This window comes from Myotis myotis, unplaced genomic scaffold (assembly GCF_014108235.1).
Source record: "Myotis myotis isolate mMyoMyo1 unplaced genomic scaffold, mMyoMyo1.p scaffold_m19_p_53, whole genome shotgun sequence".
Classification (NCBI taxonomy): Eukaryota; Metazoa; Chordata; class Mammalia; order Chiroptera; family Vespertilionidae; genus Myotis; species Myotis myotis.
The window spans coordinates 478,916-504,595 of record NW_023416361.1 but is presented as its reverse complement, the minus strand read 5'-3'; the positions used below and the strand labels follow the sequence as shown (position 1 = coordinate 504,595).

The window sequence follows — 25,680 nt, the reverse complement described above, 5'->3', positions numbered from 1 at the left end:
GCCTGAGCTGAATGTCTGCCCCTCCCCCTCCTGCCAGGGCCCAGCCTCCCCCGGAGGAGGGAGGGGCTGTGAGAAGAATGACCCCACTTGCTGCCCCCGGTTTGGTCTCCTCTCCAGACCCCTAGCCATGGCAGCACGCGTTGGGGAGGCATCGGTGGAGAGGGAGACTGTGCTGGGTAGGGGGTAGGGGGTAAGAGGGATGGGGGGTGGGGATTGGGAGTGGGGGGGTGTGCGGGCAGTAGGCAGCGTAGAGGCACCTCATTGAATAGCGTGGTCTTCCCGCCCAGCACACTCCCCCCCCACCCTCCACCCCCCTGGCGCTGACTACCCATCGCCAGGGGATTCAAAATTACAGAACTAACGGGCTCTGCAGGTAAATGGTGTTCTGCAGGGCAGCTGGGCCTGGGACTCCATTGTCAGGGAATTGCACATCTCAGAGAGAGAATGTTCTGGCTCAAGTCCCGCCAGCCAGGAGAGCCGCCCTGCGGGACTGCAGACCCAGAGTGGGTGTGGGAGCCCAGGGACGATGCCAAGACCCTAAGAAGCCTCCCTCTGTCATGGCCACGGGCTGAAGGTCTGCCAGATTGGGCCTGGACAGGGAGGGCCAGGGCAGGGCACAGCAACAGTCTCTCCTGGATGGGCCCCCGCGGGTGGGAAGTGAGGGCTGGGCCAGGCACCCACTGCTCGCAGCATGGGGCCAGGGCTTGGAGAGCAGGGCCCATCCTGAGGGCAGCAGGGCCTGATAGGAGGCAGGCTGGTCCCATGTGGCAGCCATCTCTAGTCCCACTGAAGAGAAAGGTGGGGGTCGGGGAGAGAAGCTCACTTGTCTCCCACCCCCGTGATGCTTGGCTTCTGAGCAGAACGAAGACCGTGACCATTAGAAACCGGAAGTGGGAGAGCGGCCTGGGTGGAGTGTGGCCAAGGGGAAGGGGGGGGTGGCCAGGATGGCCCTGGGGGCGGGCAGAGGGCTGGGGACGGCAGGCACAGCACCAGCCTTCCTGCAGCCGCGACAGTAGCAAGAGCAGCAGGGTCAGCGGGAGGGGGTGCCTCGTTCCCTCTGGAGCTCACGGGGCCTCGTTGGAGCCAACCCCGTTGCCTTTGTTGACGTAGAATGGCCGGTGGTGAGACTGCGGGAACAAGAGTAGTTAGGGGTGCACATGGCGGGGACCCCATTAGCCAGACCCACCCCACCCTAACCCCAGGAAGCAGCAGTGGTCTGAACCCCAACAATCCTATGAGCTGTGGCCTAACCTGCAAGCTCGATCTATGCTGTGATCAGGATCGGGCGCCCATGTCAGTTTCCAGGCTCAAATCCTAATTAGAGTTTATTTCCCTCCATTGGTTGGTGAGCTTGAACTTCAGCCCCTCGTCCAATTCCCTGCATGGCCCAGGGCCTCCCAGCCATTGCAGGGCTCTCTACTCAGCAGAGCCACAGGCGCTGCTCACACACGGACTTGTGGGATTGCCGCCGCCGCCCGTTACCTGGGCTACTGCTCTCACGCCCACCCTCCAGGGGAACAAACCGAGGCGCTGCCAGGCTGAGCGCTTTGCCCGGTCACAGCTGGTAAGTGGAACCAGGTCGCCAGGCCCAGCAGGCCGGTCCGTGCACCCACCGTCCCCACCCATTTCTCCAAACCACTCCCGGGTCTCGAGGGCTTTGCCTGGATCTCCTGACAGAGGCGGTAGAGAGAGGCCTGCACCCGCCCCAGCCCAGCAGGGACCACGGCCCGTCTCAGCCCCTCCTCTTCCATCCTGGCTCCTCCTCAGGACTCAGGAAGCACCTCTCAGGACAGAGCCAGGGACCCTCTCCGGCCAGGTCTGTGCGTGACATCCAGCAGCGACTTCACATCGTCAGCGCCACCCTCGCTTCCTAGGCCCTGGCAAGCACTGGGACCCTGACCCTGACCCTGGCCCGGGAGACACCAGGTGCCCCCAGGCCTGTCCTTGGCCTTGCCAGCTTAGACCCTGTATTTCCTCGGACTCCTTGCTGAGCCCGGTCCCCAGCAGGCCTGGGGCCTGGGGAATGCGGGGCTGAGGCCTCGGCTCGTGCCTCAGGGACCCCATCTATAGGCAAGGGAAGAGATGGAGGCCAGGGAGGGGATGACAGGCAAGGCACACAGCCACTGAGCTACAGCGTCTGGACCAGGTCTCTGGACCCCCAGGTGCCCACTGGACCCCAAGCCTTCAATACAGCAAAGGGAATGGCCTGGCCGTGGCTGCGCCGTTCAGGGAGGCGGGTCAGTAAGACGGGCCGCGGTCAGTGAACAGTGCTGTCTCTGTAGCCCCGAGCGGGGGTGGTGGAGACACACAGCCCAGGCACCCGGCAGGGTGTGCTCCCCCCGCACCCCCATTCCCTCTCTGGGTCGCAGTCACAGCCTGTGAGGGTTGGAAGAGCTATGACATCATCCCAGCATCTGACTCATGTTACAGATGGGGAGACTAAGGCACCGAGGAAGAGTGGCTCCCATGAGGTCACATGGCAGGTGGTGAGAGGCCTGGGGCCAGCTGCCAGGCCGCCCAGCCCCTTCCCTGGGTGTAGAATTACCCGCCTCTTCTCCCAGCTCTGGGCGCAGCTGCAGGCACCAGGACCCAGCCCAGCCCGGCATCTGGAGGTGCCATGAGCCCCCTCCACTGAGATGCGGCTCTGGGACATGGGGGACGGGGAGGGGGGATGGGGGCTGGGCCCAGGAACAGGGGCTTCGACTTCCCCTCACTTGCTTTGGGCACCTACTGCGGCAGTGGCCTGGGCCCGGCTCTACGGCACATGCACCGTCACTCAGCTCCAATGGCCAGGAAGTTCAAGGGCCTCCCTCCCAACTAACCAGCCTCTTCCCTCCTGTGGCCCAGGTCCGCCCGCCCCGTGCTCTGACCTCCCTGTGCAAAGGCAGCAGAAGCAGCCTGTCCTCAGCAGGTGCGCCCAACTCCCAGGGCAGCGGGCTGACCCCTGCAGGGCTGGCCTGGCCTCCATGGAGAAGCCTGTGGAGACGTGCACAGCGTTTGAAGGTCTGATCGCTGAGGTCTGTGCAGGGCCCGGCATGTCTGCTACCGAAACCTAAACACATCTGTTCCTAAGTTTGCAGACGCTGCCTCAGCTCTCCCACTGCCTTGCCAGGATGCCCGTCCCAGGCTGAGCATGTCACTCCCAGAGCTGGCAGCAAAGCCGCCATTCAGCAAGCACGGGTGCCCAGCAGCCATCTGCCAAATATCAGCCAAGGCCGCCCGTTTTACAGATGAGAAAACTGAGGCTCAGCAAGTCCATGCTGACTTCCGTCCCCGCCTGTGAGCCCTGGGTTCCTACTGCCCTTTGCTGTGTGCAGGTCCTCGGCCACTGCTGCCTCCTCCCGCCCATGGCCTGGAGATGCCACCGTCCCCCCACAGGCCCCAGGCAAGTGACGAGCTGTCACTGGGGAGCCCCATTTAGCACCCCATCTGGCCATGTCTGGCCCGGACGGCTCTCCGCAGGGCTCCTCACTCACCAGCAAAGTCTGTTTGCCAGATTTCCAAGTCTGGGGCTGGACCTTGGGGCTCTGGCTCCGCATGAGGGAGGGGTAGCCTGGGAAGACAGAGGCTGTGGTCAGAGGAGGCCCTGCACGCTGGGAGCCCCCAGGGCACGGACCCATCTCCAGAGAGACCGCCAAGCTCCACCCAGCCCGTTACCAAGGAGAGCCACCTGAGGAGGTGTGCACCCCCGGGGGCCCGCTGGGGAAACCTGGGAGGCTGGCCAAAGGGAGGGGGCCCAAGGCAGACAGAAAGAGAAGGAGCAGGCGAGGTGGGCTGGGCCAGGCAGCAGGGGAGTGTCCCCCCAATCCAGGTCAGGGTCACCCCACTCTGTGGGAATTTTCTCCCCCTCCCCCATCCCCCCACCCCCGTCCTGAAGCCTCACCCCCCCCCCCCCCCAGAGCCCAGGAAAGCCTCTTCAGAGCACAGCCTGCCGGGCTCCACAGGAGGCCCCCAGCCCGTGCTGCACGGAGACGGATGTGCCCTCACTGATTGGCCCACTGGGCTCCGTGGGCCTCACTGAGCCCGCCCTATCTCTGTGCGCCTGGCAGGAGCAGAGCCAGAGAAAGACCAGGCTGAGGCCTGGAAGCGAAGGGACTCAGGAAGTCAGCAGGCCCTGCCTGGCCGGGGGCTCAGCAGGTGAGCCTCATCCCGGGCACCAAAGGGTTGTGGGTTCGATTCCTCTTTGGGGCACATACCTAGGTTGCAGGTTCTACCCCTGATCAGGGCATGTGTGGGAGGCAACTGATTAAGGTTTCTCTCACATTGATGTTTCTCTTTCTTGCTCTCTCTCCCCTTCTCTCTAAAAATCAATAAACGTAACTTTGCGTGATGTTTATAGTGTGGGATTCATGAGGCCAAACAATTAAAAAAGAAAGAAAGCCTGGCCCGTGTGGCTCAGGGGTTGAGCAGTGACCTATGAACCAGGAGGTCACAGTTCAATTCCCGGTCAGGGCACAGGCCCGGGCTGCGGGCTCGATCCCCACTGTGGGGTGTGCAGGAGGCGGCCGATCATTGATGTTTCTCTCTCTCCTTCTCCCTTCCTCTCTAAAATCAATAAAAAAAAACACAAAACATTAAAAATTAAAAAAAAAGAAATCACGTCTGTCCCTGGCGAAGGCCACCGAGAGCCCTCAGGCTGTTCGAAGGGACAAAAGCTGGTCAGACCCAGAAGCCACCGGCAGCACCGGCAGGATGCTAGCCAGCTGCCCTTCCTTGGCGGGCACTGGGTGAGGGCAGAGACGAAGCAGAGACCCTAGGCTCCGCCTGCACCTGGGGCGGGACAGCCTTGCAAAGAGAGGGTCCTGCTGACCCTGAGCGGGAGCCGTTACCAGGAAGAAAACCCCGCACCAGCCGGGAGAGGGGGCCGGGGCGCAGGAGGCGTAGGGCAGCAGGGGGACAGTGGGCACCCACGCTCTCCCGTGTGGGAGAGAGGGGCGGGACGGACAGGTACCGGGACTAATTTTAAACAGCTCATTGGTGTCCGCCGGCTTGGGGAACTCTGAGGTGGCCTGTCCCAAGGTGGGGAAGTGGTAGGGGGGCCGCCCGGGGCCTGCTGGGAGAGAGAGACATTAGCAGCGGGCGTTTCAGGGGCCGCCTTCCACAGCCCAAGCTCTCTGCCTCCTGAGCTGCTGCGCCAGCTGCGGGCGGGGCTGGTCCTGGGCGGGGTCTCCTTGCTCACAGGCAGCCCTGCCTCCCTCCAGGGCCTTCCCAGGGGGCTGGTGAGCTGATCTGTGGAGGTGACGCAGGTGTCCCAGGTTTCCTGGAGGACACAGTGCATGGGAGGGGGCTCCCCTGAGGTCAGGCCGACCGGAGGCTCTGTGGGCAGGTGAGGAGACACTGGGGAGCAGGACACCCCACCTGACACCTGCCGGGCAGCCTGTGACTGGGCCTGACCGCAGAGCAGGGAGGGACCCGTTAGAAGCCAGACAGGCCACAGGGACCCCAGTTCCCCAGCTCCTGCCGGCGGGGACCCTTCACCTGGCTGATCGCTCCTGGAAGAGGGGGCTGGAGGATGGAGCTGCCTTCAGAGGCCGCTGCCTGGATGTGTGCCCACCCTGCGATCCTCGCCTCCCGCCCCCCTAGAGCCCCGCCCCCCCATCCGCCATCCTGTCTTCCAGGCCAGGCATCCTCGGTGCGGACAGGGGGTGGGCTCCCTGCACCAGGGCTCACCAAGCCTGAACATCGCCAGAGACGCAAGGGCCTGGGCCCATTGTGAGGGGTTTGGCACGAGCCTCCCCTCAAAGCGACCTGCCTCCAGGGGCCGGAGGGCTGACTGTGCAGCCGTGTGGAGCCCGGGGAGCAAATCAGAAATGGAGGCCCTGGAGGTCCTCGTGCCCACTTTCCCCAACGCAGCTCGCGGGCTTTGGCTCTGCGGACCGGCACCAGGTGCCGCCTGGCCACAGGACTCAGCTCGCCCAGCAGGGGTCACGGGTGAGCATAGGGAAGGCAGCGCTCTGCAGTAGGGAGACGTGGGGCTCAGCCCCCACACACCTGGGATGGGGGGAGGAGGGGTGTGGAGGGTGTGACCTGGCCCCATCGCCCCACAGGGGACAGTGCGATTAAACAGTCCCCAGAACGCTGCCTGGCCAGCTGCCTGGCGGTGGGGAGGGAGAGGGGCTCAGGCCCTGGGAGGCGAGGGCCTGGCGAGTGAGGAGCAGGGTGGGTGCAGGGCTACCTGTGGCGGGGGAGGCGGGAGCAGGGCTCAGCTCACCTTTCAGAGAGAAGGAGGAGCTGCCTTGGACCCCGGGCAGGGGCAGGTCCTCGGGGCCCTGCACGGTGGAGGAGTACTCCCAGACTCGAGACGTGTAGTTACCTGGGCGGCAAAGGGAAGGGTCAGGCCACAGCGGTCGGCCCGGGGCCAGAGCCAGGACGAGGCCATTCCTGTGCCTGTCCAGTCCTCGCCGTGTCTCAAGTCAGGAGGATGCTGGGCCCACTCACCTCCTGCCAGTCAAAGCTGTCCTTCTGAACTGGGAAGTGCTGCGCCCTGCTGTCCCCGCAGGCCCCCGGCTGTCCGGCTTTCCGGTGAAGGTGCAAAGCCCACGCTACACGGCCTGCCGTTCTCCCGGCTGCTGCCCACCTCTCACCACCGCCTCCACCTCCTGGCTCCCCCTCGTGCCCTCTCCATCGCTCATCACTCCACCTCTGCACTCGGCGTTCCTCATACACTGCAGGCTCCCTCTTGCCCTAGCTTTTTGCACAGAACAGGCCTGGGGTACTCCCCATGCACCCCACTCTCAGCAAATCCATGTGTTGGTCTTCCATGTCACCTCCCCAGTCCGTGTGAGCTCAGCCACGCCCCCCTCACCACCCGCCTGCTGGTGTCAGCTGTCTGTCTCCCCACTGGGCTCCGAGGGCAGCATGGCACCCGTGCCCGGCACAGAGCCTGGTCCCCGAAGGGGCTCCTTGGATGGCTGACAGATGAAATGAACAAATAAATGCAAACACGGGCTAAACTTCAGAGACAGAGCAGCTGCTACACCTCCCGGCACTCTGCGCGCCAGGTGGGGCAGCTGACACGTGTCCATCTGCGAGCATGTCCCTGCAGCCTGGAGAGAAGGAGGCAGTGGGGGACATGCAGGACAGTGGGGGTTCTCAGCCCCTCTGGAAAAGGCCCCCTCCTCTGGCCCCTCCCATCCAGCACGCAGGGTCCCAGTCCTGAGATTTCCCACTGTTGCCTGAAGGGGGGTCTGGGGCTCAGCAGTCAGAGGGGCTGGCTGTCCACCTGCTGTAGGTGAGCCCCGCCCACAGGGTGCCCAGGAAGTCTGCAGTCTGGCCCTCAGCCAGCACGTCCGCCCAAGGCTCTCAGGCCCATGGGCCTGGCCCGTCATTCCCTCACTCATCTGTTCTCTCTCTCTCTCTCTCTCTCTCTCTCTCTCTCTCTCTCTTTCTCCCCACCCCCCGCCCCGAGTCCCTTCGGGCCGAGGTGGCAGCCGTGACAGCCAGACCGAGCTTGGCCTCACAGTCTGCTGTGTGCGCGATGGTGCAATGGGGGCCAGTCCTGGACGTGAGCCCGGGCGCTGCCCCGTCCAGGGGGCCTGCCTCCAGATCTCCAGGACTCGCTTTCTCTGAAGAGGCCCCGACTGGCCTCAGCAGCCTGGCTCTGTGCCGGGGGCTGGGAGCTGGCTCAGTCTCCCCCACGCCCTCTGCACGGGGCTGGGCAGCACCAGGGGCCCCAGGAGGCACCAGGCCTCCCAGCTGGGCCCCTCCAAGCCCACTGCCCGCCCTCGGCATGAGGTCCACCGCGGCACCTGGGCAGAGGCTTGGCACCTGGCTGTCCCCGGGAGGCCAGGGCTCCGTTCCATCTCGTCTCTCCTGGGCCGAAGGGCATGCCACCCTCCCCTCTCATGGCAGGGTACCTCCCTGACGCCTGGGCGGGCCCACTCCTCCCCGTGCCACCCTGCCACTTACAGCAACAGGAGTTGGGCTTCACGCAGATTCGCAAGGTCCCTGTGCCCCAATCCGCGCTGAAGGGCGTCCCCACACCCATACAGGCCCCAGTTCCCCTGCTTGTCCCCAAGCAGAAGGCCCCGGACTCAGGGTTCCCAGGGAGGCCCCTGCTCCCTGCAGCCTGAGTCACAGTGTCTCACACAGGCACACTCACCCTTTACCCTCAGCAGGACCCTCTGGTCCACCTCTGAGCTCACAACCCCTCCCCAATCCTCCTTCACCTTGGATTGGGAAGCCCAGGACACTGCCCACCTCGCCCTGAGCCCCGCCCACCTTGCCCTTAGTCCCGCCCCTACCTTTGGTGCCATAGAGATTACTGAAGTTCTTCTGGTTGATGTCCTTGGGGAGGCGGCTGGGGGACACAGGCTGGTACGACGTCCTGGCGCCCCCTGGGAAGCAAAGGGGAAGAGCTGTCATCGCAGAAGGTGGGGCGGCTTACTCAGGGCGGCACCTCTGACCTGAAGGGCCCCCAGCGCCTGTCCCCGGGCCCAGATGCCACTACGACAGCTCATTGGGGGCTGGAATAAAGTGATATGTCATTTACCCCCGAGCCCCAAGCCGGGACACTTTCCTAACCGTGCCAAGAGCACCAGGTGTGGCTGGCCAGCCCTGGACACAGGGATGCATCTGGCCACCTGCTCGAGGCTGAGGGTCACCAGGGGCTGGAGAGGCCCACATGCCACCCGGGCCAGTCCCCTATGGCTGCCACCCCGAGGCTGGGACACCGGCTCCTGTGAGGACGGGTGGCCACGGGGACTGTGAGGTGCTGGACGGAGGCCCCGGGCCAGGAGAGGGTCCTCTGCCCCCCACCCCGATGTGGCCTCTGGCATCAGTCTGGAGAGGGAGGCGGACTGGGACATACACCCCTTTACAGACGAAAGAACACACCCCTGCCTGGCCGGGGGGCTCGGTGGCTGAGTCGGCCTAGGAACCAGGAGGTCAGGGTTCCATTCCCAGTCAGGGCACAGGCCTGGGCTGTGGGCTCGATCCCCAGGGTGGGGCGTGCAGGAGGCAGCCGATCATGATTCTCTCTCATCATGGATGTTTCTCTCTCTCCCTTCCTCTCTGAAATCAATAAAATATATTTTTTTAAAAAAGAAAGCACGCTCAGGTCCTTCTGTGGGCCCTCCCTCTGCAGAGCCCGCCTGTCGGGTTCCAGCCCCTGCCCAGCCCCTGCCCAGCCCCTGCCCAGTCCCTGCCCAGTCCCTGCCCAGCCCCTGCCCAGCCCCTGCTGGTCCTCCCTCCGACCCTCCCACCTGCAGTGCTCGCACCTCTCTCCAGGGCCCTCGGCCTTCACGCCAGGCCCTCTGCCCTGAGCCCACTGCCTCTGCCGGGCCCTGGAGACCGCCCCTCCTGGGAGCCTGACTGACCAGCCCACTGCCTGGAGCCCCCAGACTCCAGCGGGCAGCCCTCCGGGGACCATGCCTCCTGAGTCTCTGACCCTCCTTGGCCCAGAGGGCACATCTCCTCCTGTTCCAGGGCAGGCGGGGCTGGGCACGGGGTCGGAGGTTGGGGGGCACCTGCTTCTCCCCGGCAGATGCCCAGCCTCATGCACAGGGCCAAGAGGATCCCTCCCGGCTCCTCTCTTCTCAGACAGGGACAGAAGGGTGGTGACAGTCAGGCTGTCAGGGGACACGGTGGGGTGCTCTGCCCTCCCTCCCCATCACTGCCCTCCTCCTCGCAGCCTGCGGGGAGCTGCCCTCCCCACCGTTGTCCACAGAATGGGGGGGCAGAGCAGGGGCAACTCGGGGCTCAATGCCCAGAGGCCCGGGGAGCGAGGAGAGAGGCCAGGTGGGGAGCTGGCATCTCAGAGTTGTGCCCAAAGGGCAGCATCGGGGTTGGGGGTTCGGGGGGCAGGACTAGCTGTCCACACCAGGACTGTGGGGGTGGGGTCAGGTGCGGCTGCCTCGCCAGGCCTCCACCTGAAGTCCAGGTGCTGTTTTTTCATTGGGTGGGGTGGCTACTCTGAACTGAGCTCATCCCTCCCACCCCTGCACCCCACCCAGTGTGTGTCCCAGCGGGTGAGTCAGTGCAGGGCTGAGGCCTCCTCCACGCATCCTTTCTGCCTCTCCCCACATGTATTCTCCCCCAACATGTGCCTGCACACCCCTCCCCCTCACATACCTGCACCCCCTCCCCCACACACGCCTGCACCCCTTCCCATGCCTGCACCCCTCCCTCTCCCATGCCTGCACCCCTCCCCCTTACATGCCTGCGCCCCCTCCCCCTCCCATGCTTGTACCCCTCCCTCTCACATGCCTGCACCCCTCCCCCTCACATGCCTGCACCCCTCCCACACACATGCCTGCACCCCTCCCCCTCACATGCCTGCACCCCTCCCCCTCCCATGCCTGCACCCCTCCCCCACACATGCCTGCACCCCTCCCACACACATGCCTGCACCCCTCCCCCTCCCATGCCTGCACACCCTCCCCCACACATGCCTGCACCCCTCCCTCTGAGGCTGGCAGGCCACACCCACCTTACGTAATGGGCATTGTTGTGGTGCCAAAGAATGTGACAGGCTCCCACAGGGCAAGGACAGGCAGGCACTGGTCTGCACCCCACCCAGCGGCACCACCTCTCAGGGCCTGGGTAGGGCTGGGCCCACAGAGGGAGGGAGAGCAACCCTGTCTCCATGCCCTGAGGAGCGGGATGATGCAAACTGCAAACACCCAGGCAGAATCCCACACAGCGAGGCCTGGCAGGGGGAGGGGAGACCAGCAGCCAGGAACCTGCTGGAGGAGCGAGAGGAAGGGTGGGGGCTGGCGGTGAGGGAAGGTGGGGACCCCTGGGTCCTGAGGAGGGAAGCCCCTGAGGAACAGGGTGCCAGGTCATAGGTCATCCGAACAGGAGGCACATGCTGAGATGGTCCCAGGCAAACAGGAAGTGCCCTCGCCCACCCAGGGAGCCTGCGAGTCCTTCCAGGAAGCAGCGGGTGCCTTACCCTTGGGCGTGAGGTACATGGAATACCGCTTCATGGTGTCGGGCGTGCTCCAGTCGCTGGCGTAGCTGCTGGTGTAGTTGCTCATGTAGCGATGGTCAACCCCTGGAAGGAAGGAGCAAGGTCGGTCAGCGGAGGGGCTGTGGGGAGCAGCTGCCCAGGGGCACCCCAGCCTTGCTGAGGCCGTGCCCTGCCACCGCTGTCCCCGGGGAGGCGGGGCTCCCCAGCATCAGAGAAGGTAACACCTGCCGCACCCCCTCTGCTGGGGGCAGGGGCCTCGGTGCACAGACCTGCATCTGCCAGGTGCTGCCAGCTCCCCTCCCCATCCGACAGGCACCGCGGCCCTGGGCCCCCTCCCCTCCGCAGGTGGTGGGTGAGGACCTGGGCTCAGGACGTCACTTGCTCCATATGTCTGGGCCAGTGAGGACAGAGGGGGGCGAGCCCAGCCTCCCCCTGCTGCCGCTCACTCACTGGCTGCTGGCTGCTGGCTGCTGGCTGGGGCGGGCTGATGCCCTGGCTGGTCCCCGGCTGGGCCTGAGCTGTGTGCAGAGCGAGCTCTCGGAATGGGCATGATGCCTCCCTGCCCGCCAGCCCGCCCCTCCCTCCTCAAACCGAAGCCAATGTGTGGCTCCTGCTTGCCTCCCAGCCCCCTCCTTCCCACTCCCTCTTCTCACTCCTTCCCTCTCCCATGTCCCCCTGCCCTTCCCGTGGCCTCCATCCTGGGCAGAGGGAAGAGTGGCTCGTCCCTCATTCTGCACCTGTCACCTGTGCCCAGCAGCCCTGGCACGCAGGGGGCATCCATGACAACCCCTGGGTGTGGCTCAGCCCTTCCCCAAGCCCAGGATGAAGATGGCTGGTGCCCGCAGCCCGCAGGCCTCTGACGGCAGAATGAGACCCTGGCCTGTGGGCGGCCGGCCTCAGGCAGGAGGACGGTCACTAGGGTCTCCCCACCTCCCACAGCCGAACACGTTCCCAGCAACACTGTGGCCGCAACAAGCACCAACACGGAGGCCAGGGCCCCGGGCACAGGTGCAGGCTGCTGACGTCAGAGGCTCCGTCGCTGCTCCCGGGAGCCGCCCCTCCACACCCGCAGGGGGCACAGGCCACACCTGCACAGAGGCCGTGGCCGACACAACCGTGACCTAGTAATGGCCAGTGGGTGGGTGGCAGGCCACTGGGTCCATCAGGCCAACTTCACCTCCCCGAAGCGGGCACCCGGGGCTGTGGCCACCACACGCTCCCGCCCTCCGCGTGGTGCCCGCAGCCCTTCTCGGAGGAGATGAGGGGGGAGTGGGTCAGAGCGGAGAGCTGGCTGCCTGCGGAGCGGGCGCCTGTGAGAAGCTGCTCCCTGAGCCTCGGCCCTGGCCTGGGAGACGCACACAGCTGCCCGGAGCTCAGATGCTGGGGGTGGCGAGCAGGCGGAGGCCCTCAGTCTCCCGCCGTCACCACTGGTGACATCGCCATCATCACTAGCAGGAGGGTTTCGGGACCGAGTGCCACCAAAGCCAAGTGCTCGTCTCGCTGCCATGGTTCACCAGTCCTCAGAGGGACACCGTGGGATGCCACCACCCAGACACGCAGGGCCCCGCGGGCCTGGCCCCTCTGCACACCCCACACCGCACACGCTGCGCCTGGCGCCTCCTCGGGCGCCTGGGGCCAGAGGCCGTTCGTCAGGCAGTGTCCCCAGGCCGGGCCAGGCCCAGGACCAGACGGGGCTCTGGGGAAAGTGCCCAGGCGTCGGGCCCTAAAGCGACGGGGCTGGGATGGGGGTGCGGGAAGCGGGGGGGGGGGGGGGGGGTGAGGGGGTCTCGGCAGAGTAGTTCTCAGGGTCGGGGCTTTCTGGAAGGTTATTCAGTGGCCTCTGTGGGTGGAGCATGATTCAGAAGAGACGCTGCCGTCAGGAGAGCTGTGAGTCACCAGGACATGCTGTGTCCCGCTGGCCCCCAGGCCCAGCCCAGCCTCTGAGCGCGGAGGACTCGGCACAGGTGACGGGCAGGCTCTCTCTCCAGCCCAGGTGCGGCTCTAGGCCCACCTCCTGAGGTCTGCAGAGCCCTTACAAGCATCAGCACAGCCCACCCGGCATGGCTCAGGGGTTGAGCGTCGACTTACGAACCAGGAGGTCATAGTTCGATCCCAGTCAGGGCTCATGCCCGGGTCGTGGATCCGGTCCCCAGTGGGGGCCGTGCAGGAGGCAGCCAACCCATGACTCCCTCTCATCATTGATGTTTCTCTCTCCCTCTCCCTTCCTCTCTGCATCAATAAAATAGTTTTTAAAAAAGAAGGGCAGCACCCACCCAGCTGCTGGACGGGGCTGGCAGCAGAGGCCCCTGCCCGGAGACCCCTTGCAGAGGCTGCCCACCTTTGGCAGCAAGTTCAAAGGGGACTGCACTCCCGGCATCTAGTACCAATACCACAGGTGCAGTGGTGGCTGGGGGCAACAAGGGCCATCGGTGGGTGCCAGCCGCACAGGCAGCCAGGACTGACTGGGAGGAAAGTGCCCACGGCCGCGGGTTGCCCGCGAGGGACCCACCGTTCTCCGCGTGGCTCCTCTCGATGAAGCTGCGGCTCAGGTCGGCCTTGCACATCTTCTCCACGTGGCGCATGCACACGTTCAGCAGGTCGTCCCTGCAGTTGCCTAGCGCCTGCCCCAGGCCCTCCCCCTCCAGCAGCACACGGTAGCTGGGCAGGGGCGGGGGCAGGGAGTAATTGCTCATCAAAGCGCCAAATTCCTGCAAGGAGGGAAAGCAGCCCTTAGGGGGGGAGGGGGGAAGAGTCTTGGAAGTGGGGGGAGCCCTCTCAGGGGCTGTCACAGTGAAGCTGGCAGGTCCCACACCGGAGCAAGAAGAGCCGGGGTTAGACCCAGCGCTGCTATTAAACAGCCCATTTCTCTTCCGGGAAATGGAAGAGTTTGGCCCTGGCCAGTGTGGCTCCGTGGATAGAGAGTCGGCCTGTGGACTGAAGGGTCCTGGGTTTGATTCTGGTCAGGGCACAATTCCCAGTGGGGGGAGTGCAGGAGGCAGCTGATCAATGATTCTCTCTCATCATTGATGTTTCTGTCTCTCTCTCCCTTCTTCTCTGAAATCAATAAAAATATATTTTATAATAAAAATTTTTAAAGAAAGATCCAGGACAACAACTGTGCAACACTTCTCTGCCACAATCCACAGCCCAAGCAGGCATCACTAATCCATCACCGAGCTCCTTCCTGCTGGACGGGGGCACTGCTCAAGGGTGCCAGGCGGCACTGGGTGCCATCCTTGGATTCGGCAGTGAAAGGGCTTGGGTGGGAGAATTAAGGGGAGAGGTGGGCTGGAGCGTGGATGGATGAGTGACGGATGCATGGGAAGGTGGATGGATGACCAGTGAGGCCTAGAAGGGGGGGAGAGGAGAGGGCAGATGGGGGCTCCTGGCACCTGCAGGAAGAGCACCGAGTCGCTGATGCTGTGCAGCTGCTCCCGGGTCTGCTTGTCCTCCTGCAGCACCTGGGCCCGCTGGTCCAGGGCATCCACGATCACCTTCACCTGGCCCACGGCATCCTGCTCCCGCTGCTCCAGCGCGGCCCGCACCTCCTCCTTCTGCTTCTCCAGGTCCCGCACCAGCTCCCGGAAGCTCTGCTCCAAGATGGCCTTCTCGTTGGTGGTGAAGCTCTGGGGGCAGAGCGAGGGCGCCAAGGGAGGAGGCATCAGTCACTGACACCTCCCTGGGCCTTTAGGTTCCAACACAGAGTCCGGTCGCTCCCACCCGAGAGCCTGGTTGGCCCAGAAGCTCCCTGGAGGCCTCTTGGAGAAAGGCCAGTTCTGACGGAGGTGGCCAGTGTTTACAGCCGCTGTTCCTGATCCACCGGTGGCCCCACCGCCACCATCGTTCCTCCCCGCCTCGGTGGGCAATGCTGCGGGCCCCAGAGTGCCCGTGAGTCAGGCTGCGCTCCCTGGAACCTCAACCAGGACCCAGCACCACCAGAAAGTGAACTGATGGATGTGTATGTGGCAGGGTCATGGGTCAGATGTGGTCTGCAATGACTCAGACCGTGGCACATGGGCATCTAACCTCCCCGGCACAGTGAACGGGGAATGGCAAGCCTTTGGCAGCTGGTGGCCTGAGCAGACAATGGGACATTGGAAGGTGGGTGGTTCGAGAGCCTGTCTGTCCTGGAATGATGTCACGTGAGTGTCAGGTGATGGGTCAGACCCACTTGTACCCCTGACCCCGACTGAGAAGAGGAATTGGCGAGAACGCCAAAGGGAGTGGGGAAATCGGGAAAAACCCAATGTGGGGAGTCCGTGTAGGGCTGAGGCCGCCCACAGAGGCCGCCTCCGCCGGGGAAGGGAGAGGCAGCGGCGCCGGGCGGCTCACCTTGATGCGGTCCTTCTCCTTCTGCCACTTGTCTGCTTCGTCCTCGAGCTCGATGACCTTGAGCTGCAGCTGCTCCTTCTGCAGGGACAGCTCTGTCTGCAGGGAGGGCCGGGTGGGAGGAGACGTCAGGGGGTGGTGGGAGAAGTGGGGAGCGGGCCCGCCCGGGGAGCAAACTCAACAGGCTCACTCCTCACCCATCCAGTCCTTCGTTCAGCAAACCAGCACCCAGACCTGGCCAAGGATCCAGAAACACGCTCCAAACACCCGGGTCTGTGGGGTCGAGCATCCCAGCCCTGTCTTCACAGGGCTAAGCTTCTGCAAGGCCCTCCAGCCAAGGTGAGCAGGAGGGAGGCCCAGATATGGAGTCCCCACTCCTGCCAGTGGGCCTGGGGCCATAAGAAGAGGGAGGAGAGCTACGGGGAGGTGGGGACCCAGCCCAGTCCAGGGAGTCCAGGGCACAGCAGGCGGCACATTCTCAGGGCCTGACATGGGCCTGCGCTGTGAGCGGGAGCCAGACCCGCTGCTGGCGGCAGGCACAGCTGTGGCCCTGCTCACGGGCAAGGGGGTGCCGTCTGCCTGTGGACAAGATAGAAACTTGATTCTGGGCAGGAAGAGGCTCGTGTGTGAGGCAGTGGTGGGCGGGTGGAGGGAACAGGAGAGGTTCCAGGGGCCCCTGACCAGGGGGAGATCAAGGCTGTTGAGATCGGGGGTGCGCTGGGAAGAGGATGTATCGGGAATGTGCTGGGACATGAGCTCTCCTACCCATACGTCCCTTCCCTTTGGGAAAAGAGATCTCACTTTGAAAAGCAGCTACAACCAAGACAGAAGGGGAGGCTTGGAGCAAGGCCGGCCCCATTCAGCTGAGCCAACGGGCAGCTGGCGGGCCCGAGGGCTTCCCAGGATGCTCTCCAAGCCCCTCCTGCTTGGGGGTAGGTGGCTGGTCCCCACCCGGCAGGCAGGCAGAAGGAACAGGCACCTGAAAGCTTGGGGTACACCCGGTCCCCCGTCCCTGGGCGTTACATGCAGAGCCACCCCTTCTGCAGCCATCTCTCTGAGGAGCATGAAGTCGCCACAAACGGCCGGGAATGTGTCTCTATCGGCTGGAGTCTGAGCAGCCACGACCTCCACACGTCACACCTGGACGCTCCCCGCACCGAGCGGTGCTGCCGGGAACCACTGCAGACACCGGCCGTGGGCCGAGGTGGGGAGCGCTCCCGGGTGGTCTGGAAAGGGTGCCCGAGGGCTGGGCTTTCCAGCTGCGACTCTAGTTCCTCTCAGAACGCACCTGCCCAGCCAGCGATGCGCTGGAGACCCCGGGGCAGGGACACGCTCACCAGGGCCGGCGTGGTTGCGGGAGGAGGCAAGTAAGGGGAGGGGAGTGCAGGGTTTGGCTGGGGTCTGGAGAAAAGCTGTGGGGAAGCCACTGCCACAGACACAGAGGCAGGAAGACAGAGCCCAGGGAGCGGCCTCACACAGGCCCAGCGGGGGCCCAGGCCGAGCCCGTGCACAGCAGGCTCAGCCCTCATGCTCTCAGGGGTGGAGCTTGCCGAGCCCTGGCCTGGAGACCCCATGGAGTCTGGGCCTGGTGGGCAGACCGAGCTGGGAGGAAGGGACCATGAGGTTGGACGGGGCCCGTCCCAGGCGGCTTCCCACCCCTGGAGAATTCCTGTCTGTACCAGGCTGAAGGGGCAGGGGAGGCCTGCCCCACGGCGCAGAGCGTTGTTGCTGGCTCAGGAATGGAGGAGCTGGCCTTGAGTTTCTCCCCCTCCACCCCCACACAGGCCTGACAGACAGGAGAGCAGAGAATAAAAGTGCAAGCAGCGTGCACTCAGCCTGGAGCCTGGGCATCCAGGAGGGGCCCGCCCAGAGCACGGGACAGGCATCGGAAGACTTAAATCCAGGCCCTGTCACCTGCAGGCAGGGCCCTCGCAGCTCCCCTGGCACACACCCCACCTTTCATGGAGGCGGGTAGAGGGCTGCCTCCAGGGGCTGTGGGGTCCCGGGATCAGGAAAGGGAAGCTCTCGGCAGGTGCCAGGGCACCTTCCATGGACAGTGAGCCAGGCAGGCCAGCGGGCACCATGAGCGAGGGCCGTGGGCACCATGGTCAGGTGACATCGCGGTGAGCCAGCCTGTGTGGGCGGACCGGCTCCAGGTGCGCATGGACACTGCCTGGACACAGAGCGAAGTGCACAGACAGGCCGGGAGGCCACCACTTTAGAGCAGCGATCACCAGCCTTTCGGACCTCACGGGCCATCAGCGGCCCACAGGCCACTGGCTGGCGACCACTCTTTAGATTAAAGATGCAAAATAGATCGTGGAGGCTTGGAGGATACGGGAGACACCAGAATGGAGGTGGGAAAAGGGGTGAGTGGGAGGCAATTTGACCAGAGAAGGCAGAGGCCCGAGGAGCCCAGTGTCTGGAGGGAGCAGTGGCGGGGCCTCGGGGGCAAGGGGGGACGAGGCTGTGCCGAGGCCTGCAGGTGAGGCAAGGACAGTGTGGACTCACGGCCAAGAGCAGGAAGGAGGCACTGACCACAGAGGAAGGAGGGTCCGATGAGGCTAAGAAAATGTGTAAACAAGCCTAGGGCCCCCGGCCCACGTGGCTCAGGGGTGGCGCGTCGACCTATGAACCAGGAGGTCAGGGTTTGATTCCCAGTCAGGGCACATGCCTGGACTGCAGGCTCGACCCCCAGGGTGGGGTGTGCAGGAGGCAGCCGATCCATGATTGCCTCTCATCATTGATGTCTCTCCCTCTCCCTTCCTCTCTGGAATCAATAACAAACTATTAAAAAAAAAAGCCTAGGCCAAGGGCAGAGGGAGCCCGCCTCGGGGAGCCCACCTGTCATTGAGGGGGAGCGGGGCCGTGGGGCTCGCTGAGGTGCAGAGGGGTGTCTGCCAGCCCTGGGGACGGGGGTGGCTGGCCTTGAACCGTGAAAGGGTAGAGACAGAAGTGGGGATGTGCTGTCCGCAGCCGTGGGCGGGAGCATCAGCTGGTGCAGAGGCCATCTCATCTCTCTGGGACACTAGGAAGCTGTACATCAAGCATGTCAAACTCGCAGCCCGTGGGCCGCATGCAGCCCACCATGAATGTTTTTGTGGCCCAGCCAATATAATGGTATGAATAAAAATGTCACGACTTAAGTTTTGCAATATCCTGTTATACATAATAATTATTTTTTTCTTTTAAAAATATGGAACGCTTCACAATTTGCGTGTCATCCTTGCTCAGGGCCGTACTAATCTTCTCTGTATTGTTCCCATTTTAGCATATGTGCTGCTGAAGTGAGCACCACACATAACTATTAATAACTAACTACAACGTCCGCTAATGACCGATGACTACAATTGTGCTGCATCCATTTCCCTTACAGCCTTACGCGCAGGCGCACCATTTCTCTCCACTAATACCAGCAGCGAATATTTTAGCAGCCGATGGCCACGTCATTAGTCTTGGACTGACTTGTTTGGTGTGCACAACAGGAAATATTTCACTTTCGGAGAACAAGAAAAATAGATTTATTTGTGTTACACTTATTAATCTGTGCAGTTATTCAGTGTCTGGTAAGTTCATGTTCAAATTAATTGTTATAAAATGTCCTACTATTTTATGTTAATGACTCATTTATGTCAGCCCTTTGTGTTCAGCATGTCTCTATCGAAATAAACCTGCGTTTCTATGAAAATCGAAGCTTTTGTTTGTTTGCGGCCACACACCTTGTTTACTGGGCCGGTGTCAGCCTTTGAGTGTGACACGCTCGCTGTACACTGTGCACAGCTCCCGCAGCACGTCCCGGGGGCCAGGCCCCTGAGCACAGCTCCCGCAGCATGTCCCGGGGGCCAGGCCCTGAGCACAGCGGCTCTCGGGGGGGAGCCTGGACCGGAGGCTGTGCGGCGTGAACGGCCCCTTCTCCGCTCTGGGGTGAAGGGCTTGGGGTGAGACCCTGGAGGTGTACTCAGCCTCTGTGCGCCCCTTGTCAACACCCCTACTCTGGGCCCTGGGCTCCCGGCAGCACGAGGGAGAAGGGGCGCAATTGTATCTCTGGGCACCCTTACGTGCCGGCTCGTCTCCTCTCACCGGCAAGCCCCCGCGAAGAAAGGGGTGTTAAAGGTGCAGACACCATGTTTAGAACCTGCAGGTGAGAAAGTCATTGACGCTTCCGAGCTGTTTCAGCATGGACACGGGACCTATTAGCAGCCTGCTAGGTAACAGTGGCTGAGTTCTTTGGGGTTTGATCATTCAAGGCGCTGTTTTCTTAGATTATTGTCTTCTAAGTGTTTGGAAGTTATTTGTTCAAGTACTTAATGTAGTTTGGCTCAAGTGCCTTTACACTCTAAATGCATGTTGTAGCATTTAATGGGCGAAATGGCCCTGGTTACCTGAGGAGGAGTCAGCACGACTTGGTGAAGACTTAAAGAACACATGTTGTGAATGTCTTATAAGGTGGAATGGTCATTGAAATATAAGGACTTGAATAATTGTATTTCCTGAAAAATGTATGTTTATGAATTTTCTAACTTAAAAAAAATAAACAAAGATGCAGAAACCCAGGCCTGGAAAGCCGGCCGAGCTCGCCGGAGGCCTCAAGCTGGAAAGGGGTGAGGCCAGAGGAGCACTCGGCTCTGTCCTGCGGCCGCCCGGCCTCTGGGCTGTCCCCGTGTCCGGGACTTCCCTCCCCTTCTCGCCGCCGCCTCAGCGCGCAGGCTGTCCTGCCTCACAGGGGGCAGTTGGTGAGTCTGCCCCTTCCTCTTGGCACCTGCCCCCACCCTCCTTATGGCCCCGGAGGCCCCAGCTCTCTCTCCTTCTCTCCCTTGGAAGGTGATTAAAGTCATGTCTGACGGGGCCTCAGCTCCCATGTCCCCTCCCTCCTGACTTCCTCCTGCTCCCCATTTCATCCCTTCGCCTGCACAGGCCTGTCCCTAAATGCCTCCTTTGTTCCCGCTCCCACCTCGTCTGGGTGCCTCTTGCTCTGATGGCTGGGCCTGGCCGTGTGGGGCCACCCAGCCTCGGGGAGCAGAGGTTTCCTGGAGAACGGAGAGCAGCTCAGCATGTGCCCCGCCTGGGGAAGCCTCCAGCTGCCACACACCTGGCCACGCACCTGGACGCTCCCACTGCCCTTGGGGAAGGGGCGACTGGAGATCAGGCCCCTGCCGCCCTCAGCCACATGGGCCACGGGCTGAGGCATGTGCCAAAGGAGCCATTAATGGCCAAATTCGCACTCCCCGACAGTGTGATTATCCGGATGGCAATCTGAAATGCTCAGTTCCCCATTTCCACTCATGCCAACAGCCCACGACCAGTCTGCCTGGCGGGGGATCCCCTTCCTCTGCTCCCTCAGGCATTAGGACAGGGAGGGTCAAGACAGGGGGAGCATCACCAGGCCAGGCCACGGCCGTGGCCCTCGGGGAAGTCACCCCACTCTCCAGGCCTTGGTTTCCTCCTGGTAACATTGAACTAGAGCTGGGATTCCCAACCCGGCAGCACATCAGCAAAGACCCCAGACCCTGAGCCCTGAGCAGGACCTCCTGGGGGACACCTGGGCATCTGTGTCCTAACAATTCATCAGGCCATCGGGTCAGAGGTCGGCTGTTGGAAGCCACTGGACTCAGGGAGTCCAAGGAGGGCCTGCAAGTGGGGGAAATGGGACAGCCTGGGCTGCGCCCCATAATGGATGAGCCAGCGCTGCCTCTCCGGCTGTGATTAACTTCAGGGAAGTCTCTAACATCTTGAAATCTGTCTTTCCCTTTCTTCCTTCCTTCCTCCCTTCCTTCCTTCCTTCCTTCCTTCCTCACCCAATAATATTTTTCCCATTGATTTTTAGAGAGAGTGAAAGGGAGGGAGGGAGGGAGGGAGAAAGAGAAACATTGATGTGAGAGAGACACATGGATTGGTTGCCTCCTGCATGCACCCTGACTGGGCCTGGAATCAAACCCGCCACCGTTTGATGTGCGGGCTGCTGCTCTACCCGCACCCCGCCCCCCCCCCCCCCCCCCCCCACGCCACACCGGCCATGGCGAGCCTATGTCTTCATCTATAAAGTCAGTGCCGGAGCCCCACTGGGTGACCTGTTGCCGGGAGTAACCATGGAATGCAGGGCCAGTCCTGGCACACCGGTGTGCTCCCTGAAGCCTGGTGTGCCTCTTGCCCATTTGCCTGTCACTCTCCCTGCCGTCCTGGGTCGAGCCTCTTATTTTGCTGCTTCCTCCTCAGCACCCACAGAGGTCACCCCACCTCCTTTCCTACCAGCTGGTCCCAGAGCAGAAGGTCCCCCCGACCTCCAGGAAGTGGTTCTGCCCCTCAGCCATGCCCAGGCCTGGAGCCTGGCTTCTCTGTTCTCTCTCCACAGAGCTCTTGCCCGCACCAGCCCTGTGTTCAGGGCTGAGGGGCCATGACTTCCCCACAGCCCCTCAGCCAGCAGCTCAGCCTCCGTGGGGAGCCGGGGCCTGAGCGGGGGCAGGGCTCTGAGTGAGAGGAGCACTCCTGAGAGCAGGCGGCCCTGCCAGGAGGAGCTGCCCTGGCTCAGCAGCAGGAAGGCCTGGGCTGGCGGAGGGAGGCGTGAGGCCGGGGTGCGTGTGTTCCTTTCACCTCGTCAGCCGATCCAGCCCGGGGAGCCCCGGAGCCGAGGTGGTGGACACCTGGGGGGCCCCAGGGCATTCAGAGTAACATGGACACCGTTCCGACCCCGGGTGCCCCAGAAGGGCAGTCATGTTGCCACCGAGTGCCCTGCCCCCGTGCTGCCTCCGCTCGGATCCTGGGCAGATGGACACCCACAGCCATGTCACCGGCAGCGAAACGTGCCTGCGATGACCTCACCCGGGCTGCCACCCTAGCCTGTCCGACAGGTCTGGACAGAGCTCCCTGTGCAGAGTGTGGGCCGGTGTTTGGGTCTGAAGGGGGCGCGTCAGAAAGGTGCCGGTTGATGTGCGTGTTCATTCTGACCCATTAACCCACGCACTCCGCTCGGTGCCATGGCTGAGGCTCCCGCAGAGCCAGGCCCAGGCAGGCTGTCTGCTCCCTCCACCCCGGGCTGGTCTACGCTGCTGGCACCACACACCCACACACGCACACACACACACACACACGCACACACGCACACACGCTCACATACATACACGCACACACACATGCACGCGCACACGCTCACACACACAGGCGCGCACACACTACATGAAGCTCCCACCATCACAGTCACATCTGTGGGTCAGACCCTCTCCCCGGAGAGCACCTCCCCCGAGTCCTGCCCTTCAAGGCTGTTCTCGCTGCTCCCCGTGCTGGACAAGACCGTGGGGAGCGGTCCCTCAGGCCCGGCAGCTGGACGGGTCCCTCCTCCTGGGCCTGTCCCCACCGCAGGTGAAGCGGGAGGACGAGCCTGCAGTCCGTGCACCTGGCCTTCCGTCCACTGTGACTGGTGCACCGGCAGCTGCTGTCGGGCGGATGCTCCCAGAGGAGCTGCTGTGCGCTCTGCCTCCCGCCTGTGCCTGAGCCTCAGAGACCACAGCGGCCCCTGGGAGGGCACAGCGGCCCCGGGACCGGAAGGCGAGTTGAGCTGGTGCCTCCGGGGAGAGCGGCCAGGCCCCTCTGTCTTCAGGGCACCTGCTTTCCTAGATGGTGACACCCCGCTCCAGATGAAGTTTGGGCCCCGCCCTGCGTAGGAGCCGGAGCGGGTTCTCTGCCGGTAACAGAAGGGGGAGCCTCCAGGCCGGCTCTTGGCTTCATCTCCCCTCCTTGTCCCTGAGGCCTTGACGACATGTTCAAGGCCCCCGGGTTCCACGAGGGCCACGCGGAAACAATCCAGCCCAGCCCCCGAGCACGAAGGTCAGAGTCAAACCCAGGAGCAGAGCCAGGCCGGTCCTGGAGCCCAGGCAGAGGCCCTGCGTGTCCTGGCTGCCGTGGGTGCTGATGACGGCCCCTCATTCTGGGTGATTTCCCGTCAGCTCCTGGAGGGGGGCTCTGTGGCCCCCCACATCTCGGCCTCCCAGTAGGAAGGTGGGAGCCAGGCTGGGGTGGGAAAGTGGGGGGGACTGGGAGCACCTCCTTCCTGGGCCAAATGAGGCTCCGGAGGCATCTGGGTATTTTCCCATCTCCACGTGCCCCTCCCTGCCCAGGGGAGAGCCACCCACCGCTCCTGGTCAGGAGGGCTGGGCATGGCGTCCGCGGGCAACCTGTGGGGAAGGAGCCTCGGCCGAAGCTGAGCCCTTAACGCACGACCTTCTCCCGGTTTCCCAGCCTACGCGCCCCTGCTGCTCCCCACAGCAGCACAGGCAGGGCCGCATACACCGACTCCACGCAGCACACGTCCCCCCCACACATACAAACACATGCAAAATCCATGAATGAACATAAACACCCACACGCCTAGAAACACACACACATATGTATATACCCAACCCACACACAAATGCCGACCTTACTAATAGTGTCCGCCCACAGGCCTAGGCAGGTTCTGCACACGCAAAGCACACGGGGCCAGCTGAGAGAAGGTAAAGGTGGCCAGAGCGGGCGGGGTGGGGGGAGGGGGGGCGGGGGAGGAAGGCAGCTGGCTGGTGGGGGTGGTCAGATAGAGCTGGAAGTCACTGTCCTCTAAATGCAAACTCTGAAGCCAGAGATGAAGGACGTTTAAAGGTCAAATTCCCTCTTCACCCAGGACCCTTTCCCGGGGAGCCCTGCTCAGCGGGAATGGAAGACTCTCCCTTAAATAAAAAGGAGAAACGGCCCGCCCAGGCACTGAGCAGGACTGCGTGCCGTCTCCGTCTGGCGCGGGTTGGCCCTGAGCCCTTGGCCAGGCCGGACCTTTCCTGAGCCTCTACCTGCTCCTCCAGGGAAAGGCCTGTCTCCTGAGGCCTGGGGGCTGCTTCCGACCCTCAGCCTGTGGTGTGTGGGGCAGGAGAGAGCCAGGGACCGAGGAGGCGGCAGCCCCAAAGCTGAGGGACCCCGTGGAGGAGAGCAGGCGGCAGACGCCTTCGGTGAGGGAGGACGGCTGGGCCGGGGGGGGGGGGGGGGGGGGAGGGACACGGCACGGGGGGGGGGGGGGGCAGTACCTCCTTCTCGGCCTTGGCCTCCTCCACGGTCACAGTGCTGTGGTTCTTGTGCTCCTGGAACATGCACAGGTAGCAGATGCAGGTCTGGTCCGTCTGGCAGAAGAGCTCCATGGTCTTGCCGTGCAGCGGGCACTTGCGGGCCTCGAAGTCGCCGATGGGCTCCAGCAGCGGGTGGTCGCGGAAGGCGGCGCCCTCCAGGTGCGGCTTGAGGTGCAGCTCGCAGAAGGAGGCCTGGCACACCAGGCAGGACTTGACCGCCTTCTGCTTGTTGCCGATGCAGGAGTCGCACAGGACCTCCTCGGCGCCCGGCTTGGCGCGCGGCAGGCTGCCCGGGTCCGCCCGGGGGAAGCTGTGCCTCCTGGCGTCCCCGGGCTCCCCGATGGACAGGGCGGGCTTGCGGGGCTCCGAGAAGATGGACTTGCGCAGCTCTCCCTTCTCGGCGAAGGTGACCGGCGGCTTCCTGGCGGCCCCCAGCTGCAGCCCCGCGTAGGGGGACCGCTTGCCGTCCCCAGAGTCCATGCTGAAGTAGTTGGGGCCCTTGTCGTCCACCGACTCCACGAACTGGACGATGGGCCGCCGCCACTCGCCCCCCAGGAACAGGGTGCTCTTCCCCTCCCCTGGCTTCGGGGTGCTGCCCGGGCTCTTGCCCTCAGCCGCCTCCCCGCTGTGCCCGTTGGTAGTCTTGGCGTCCTTACTGTCCGCCTTGGCCCCGTTCTCAGGGCTGCCCACAGGGCCTGGCGGGCTGCGGGCTTCCCTGGCCTCCGGGCTGGCCCCGTTGCTCCGGGCGGCGTCGGTGGCGTCCATGGCAGGCGTTTGGCGGGTCTGTCTCAGGGTCAGGGGCTGCGGTGGTGGCCTCTCGGGTGGCGTCTGCCGGGCAGTGGGACAGGAGGCGGTGGAGCCCAGAGACACACCTTGAGGGGAGGGAGGAGGAGGCGGAGGGACAGGCTGGGAGGAGCCGGCACACGGCTGCCTCCAGGCAGAGCAGCTCCTTGTCCAGGCCACACCCTGCACCTTCAGACCCACCCTGATTTGTGGAAGGAGTGTTTTTTCTCCCCGTTTAATTATTTCCTACAGCTCAGCAACCAGTCGGGCTGCTTCCTTCTGATGCACCTTTTAAAGGGGAGCCGTGTCCTCACAGGTGGGCCAGCTTGCTGAGCCGAGAGGCCCCTGGGGCAGAGGCCGAGGTGTCTGCTGAGGCCCACGGACAGAGGGCTGTGGACTGGATCATACAAGCCAAACAGCCGTGCGCTGTGTGGGCCTGGCTTCAGGGGGAGGGCCCTGTGCGGATGGTGGGATTGCTCCTCGTCTTAAGGGAAAGGGTGGGTGCCAGGGATTTGGGGTTTGCAATGAAATGGCTGCCAATTATTCAACTCACCTGGCCACGCCCAGGCACTGTCC

The 25,680-nt window shown here is 63.5% G+C and overlaps 1 protein-coding gene and 1 non-coding gene across 6 annotated transcripts; both read right to left on the bottom strand.

Moving 5' to 3' along the window:
- Positions 1-918: 918 nt before the first annotated feature.
- On the bottom strand, positions 919-25,188 carry TRIM29 (tripartite motif containing 29). Of its 5 annotated transcripts, none has more exons than XM_036311247.1 (10): positions 24,283-25,188; positions 15,245-15,340; positions 14,305-14,538; positions 13,422-13,620; positions 10,895-10,996; positions 8,244-8,336; positions 6,212-6,313; positions 4,952-5,053; positions 3,477-3,553; positions 919-1,127 (listed from the first exon to the last, which is right to left on the bottom strand). In XM_036311247.1, the coding sequence occupies exons 1-10, from the start codon at positions 25,084-25,086 to the stop codon at positions 1,065-1,067; spliced, it is 1,872 nt and encodes a 623-aa protein (XP_036167140.1). In that variant the 5' UTR covers positions 25,087-25,188; the 3' UTR covers positions 919-1,064. The 5 variants fall into 5 exon arrangements, with proteins under 5 accessions (XP_036167140.1, XP_036167141.1, XP_036167142.1 ...); XM_036311248.1 differs by having other exon boundaries at positions 4,952-5,050; XM_036311249.1 differs by lacking the exon at positions 4,952-5,053 and having other exon boundaries at positions 24,283-25,185.
- Positions 18,432-18,536, bottom strand: LOC118657367. Its single transcript, XR_004968001.1, has one exon. It is a non-coding gene; the product is annotated as a U6 spliceosomal RNA (small nuclear RNA).
- Positions 25,189-25,680: the final 492 nt, after the last annotated feature.

What these genes read in the sequence shown, in the direction of transcription:
- TRIM29 (XM_036311247.1), bottom strand. Translation starts at nt 25,086, where the DNA reads ATGGACGCCACCGACGCCGCCCGGAGCAACGGGGCCAGCCCGGAGGCC. An exon ending in CTCCTCCTTCTCTCTGAAAG is followed by an intron (nt 5,054 to 6,211) that starts GTGAGCTGAGCC and finishes TCTCTCTCCCAG; the next exon opens with CAGGCCCCGGGCGGCCCCCC. An exon ending in GCTGTTTAAAATTAGTCCCG is followed by an intron (nt 3,554 to 4,951) that starts GTACCTGTCCGT and finishes CTGTCTTCCCAG; the next exon opens with GCTACCCCTCCCTCATGCGG.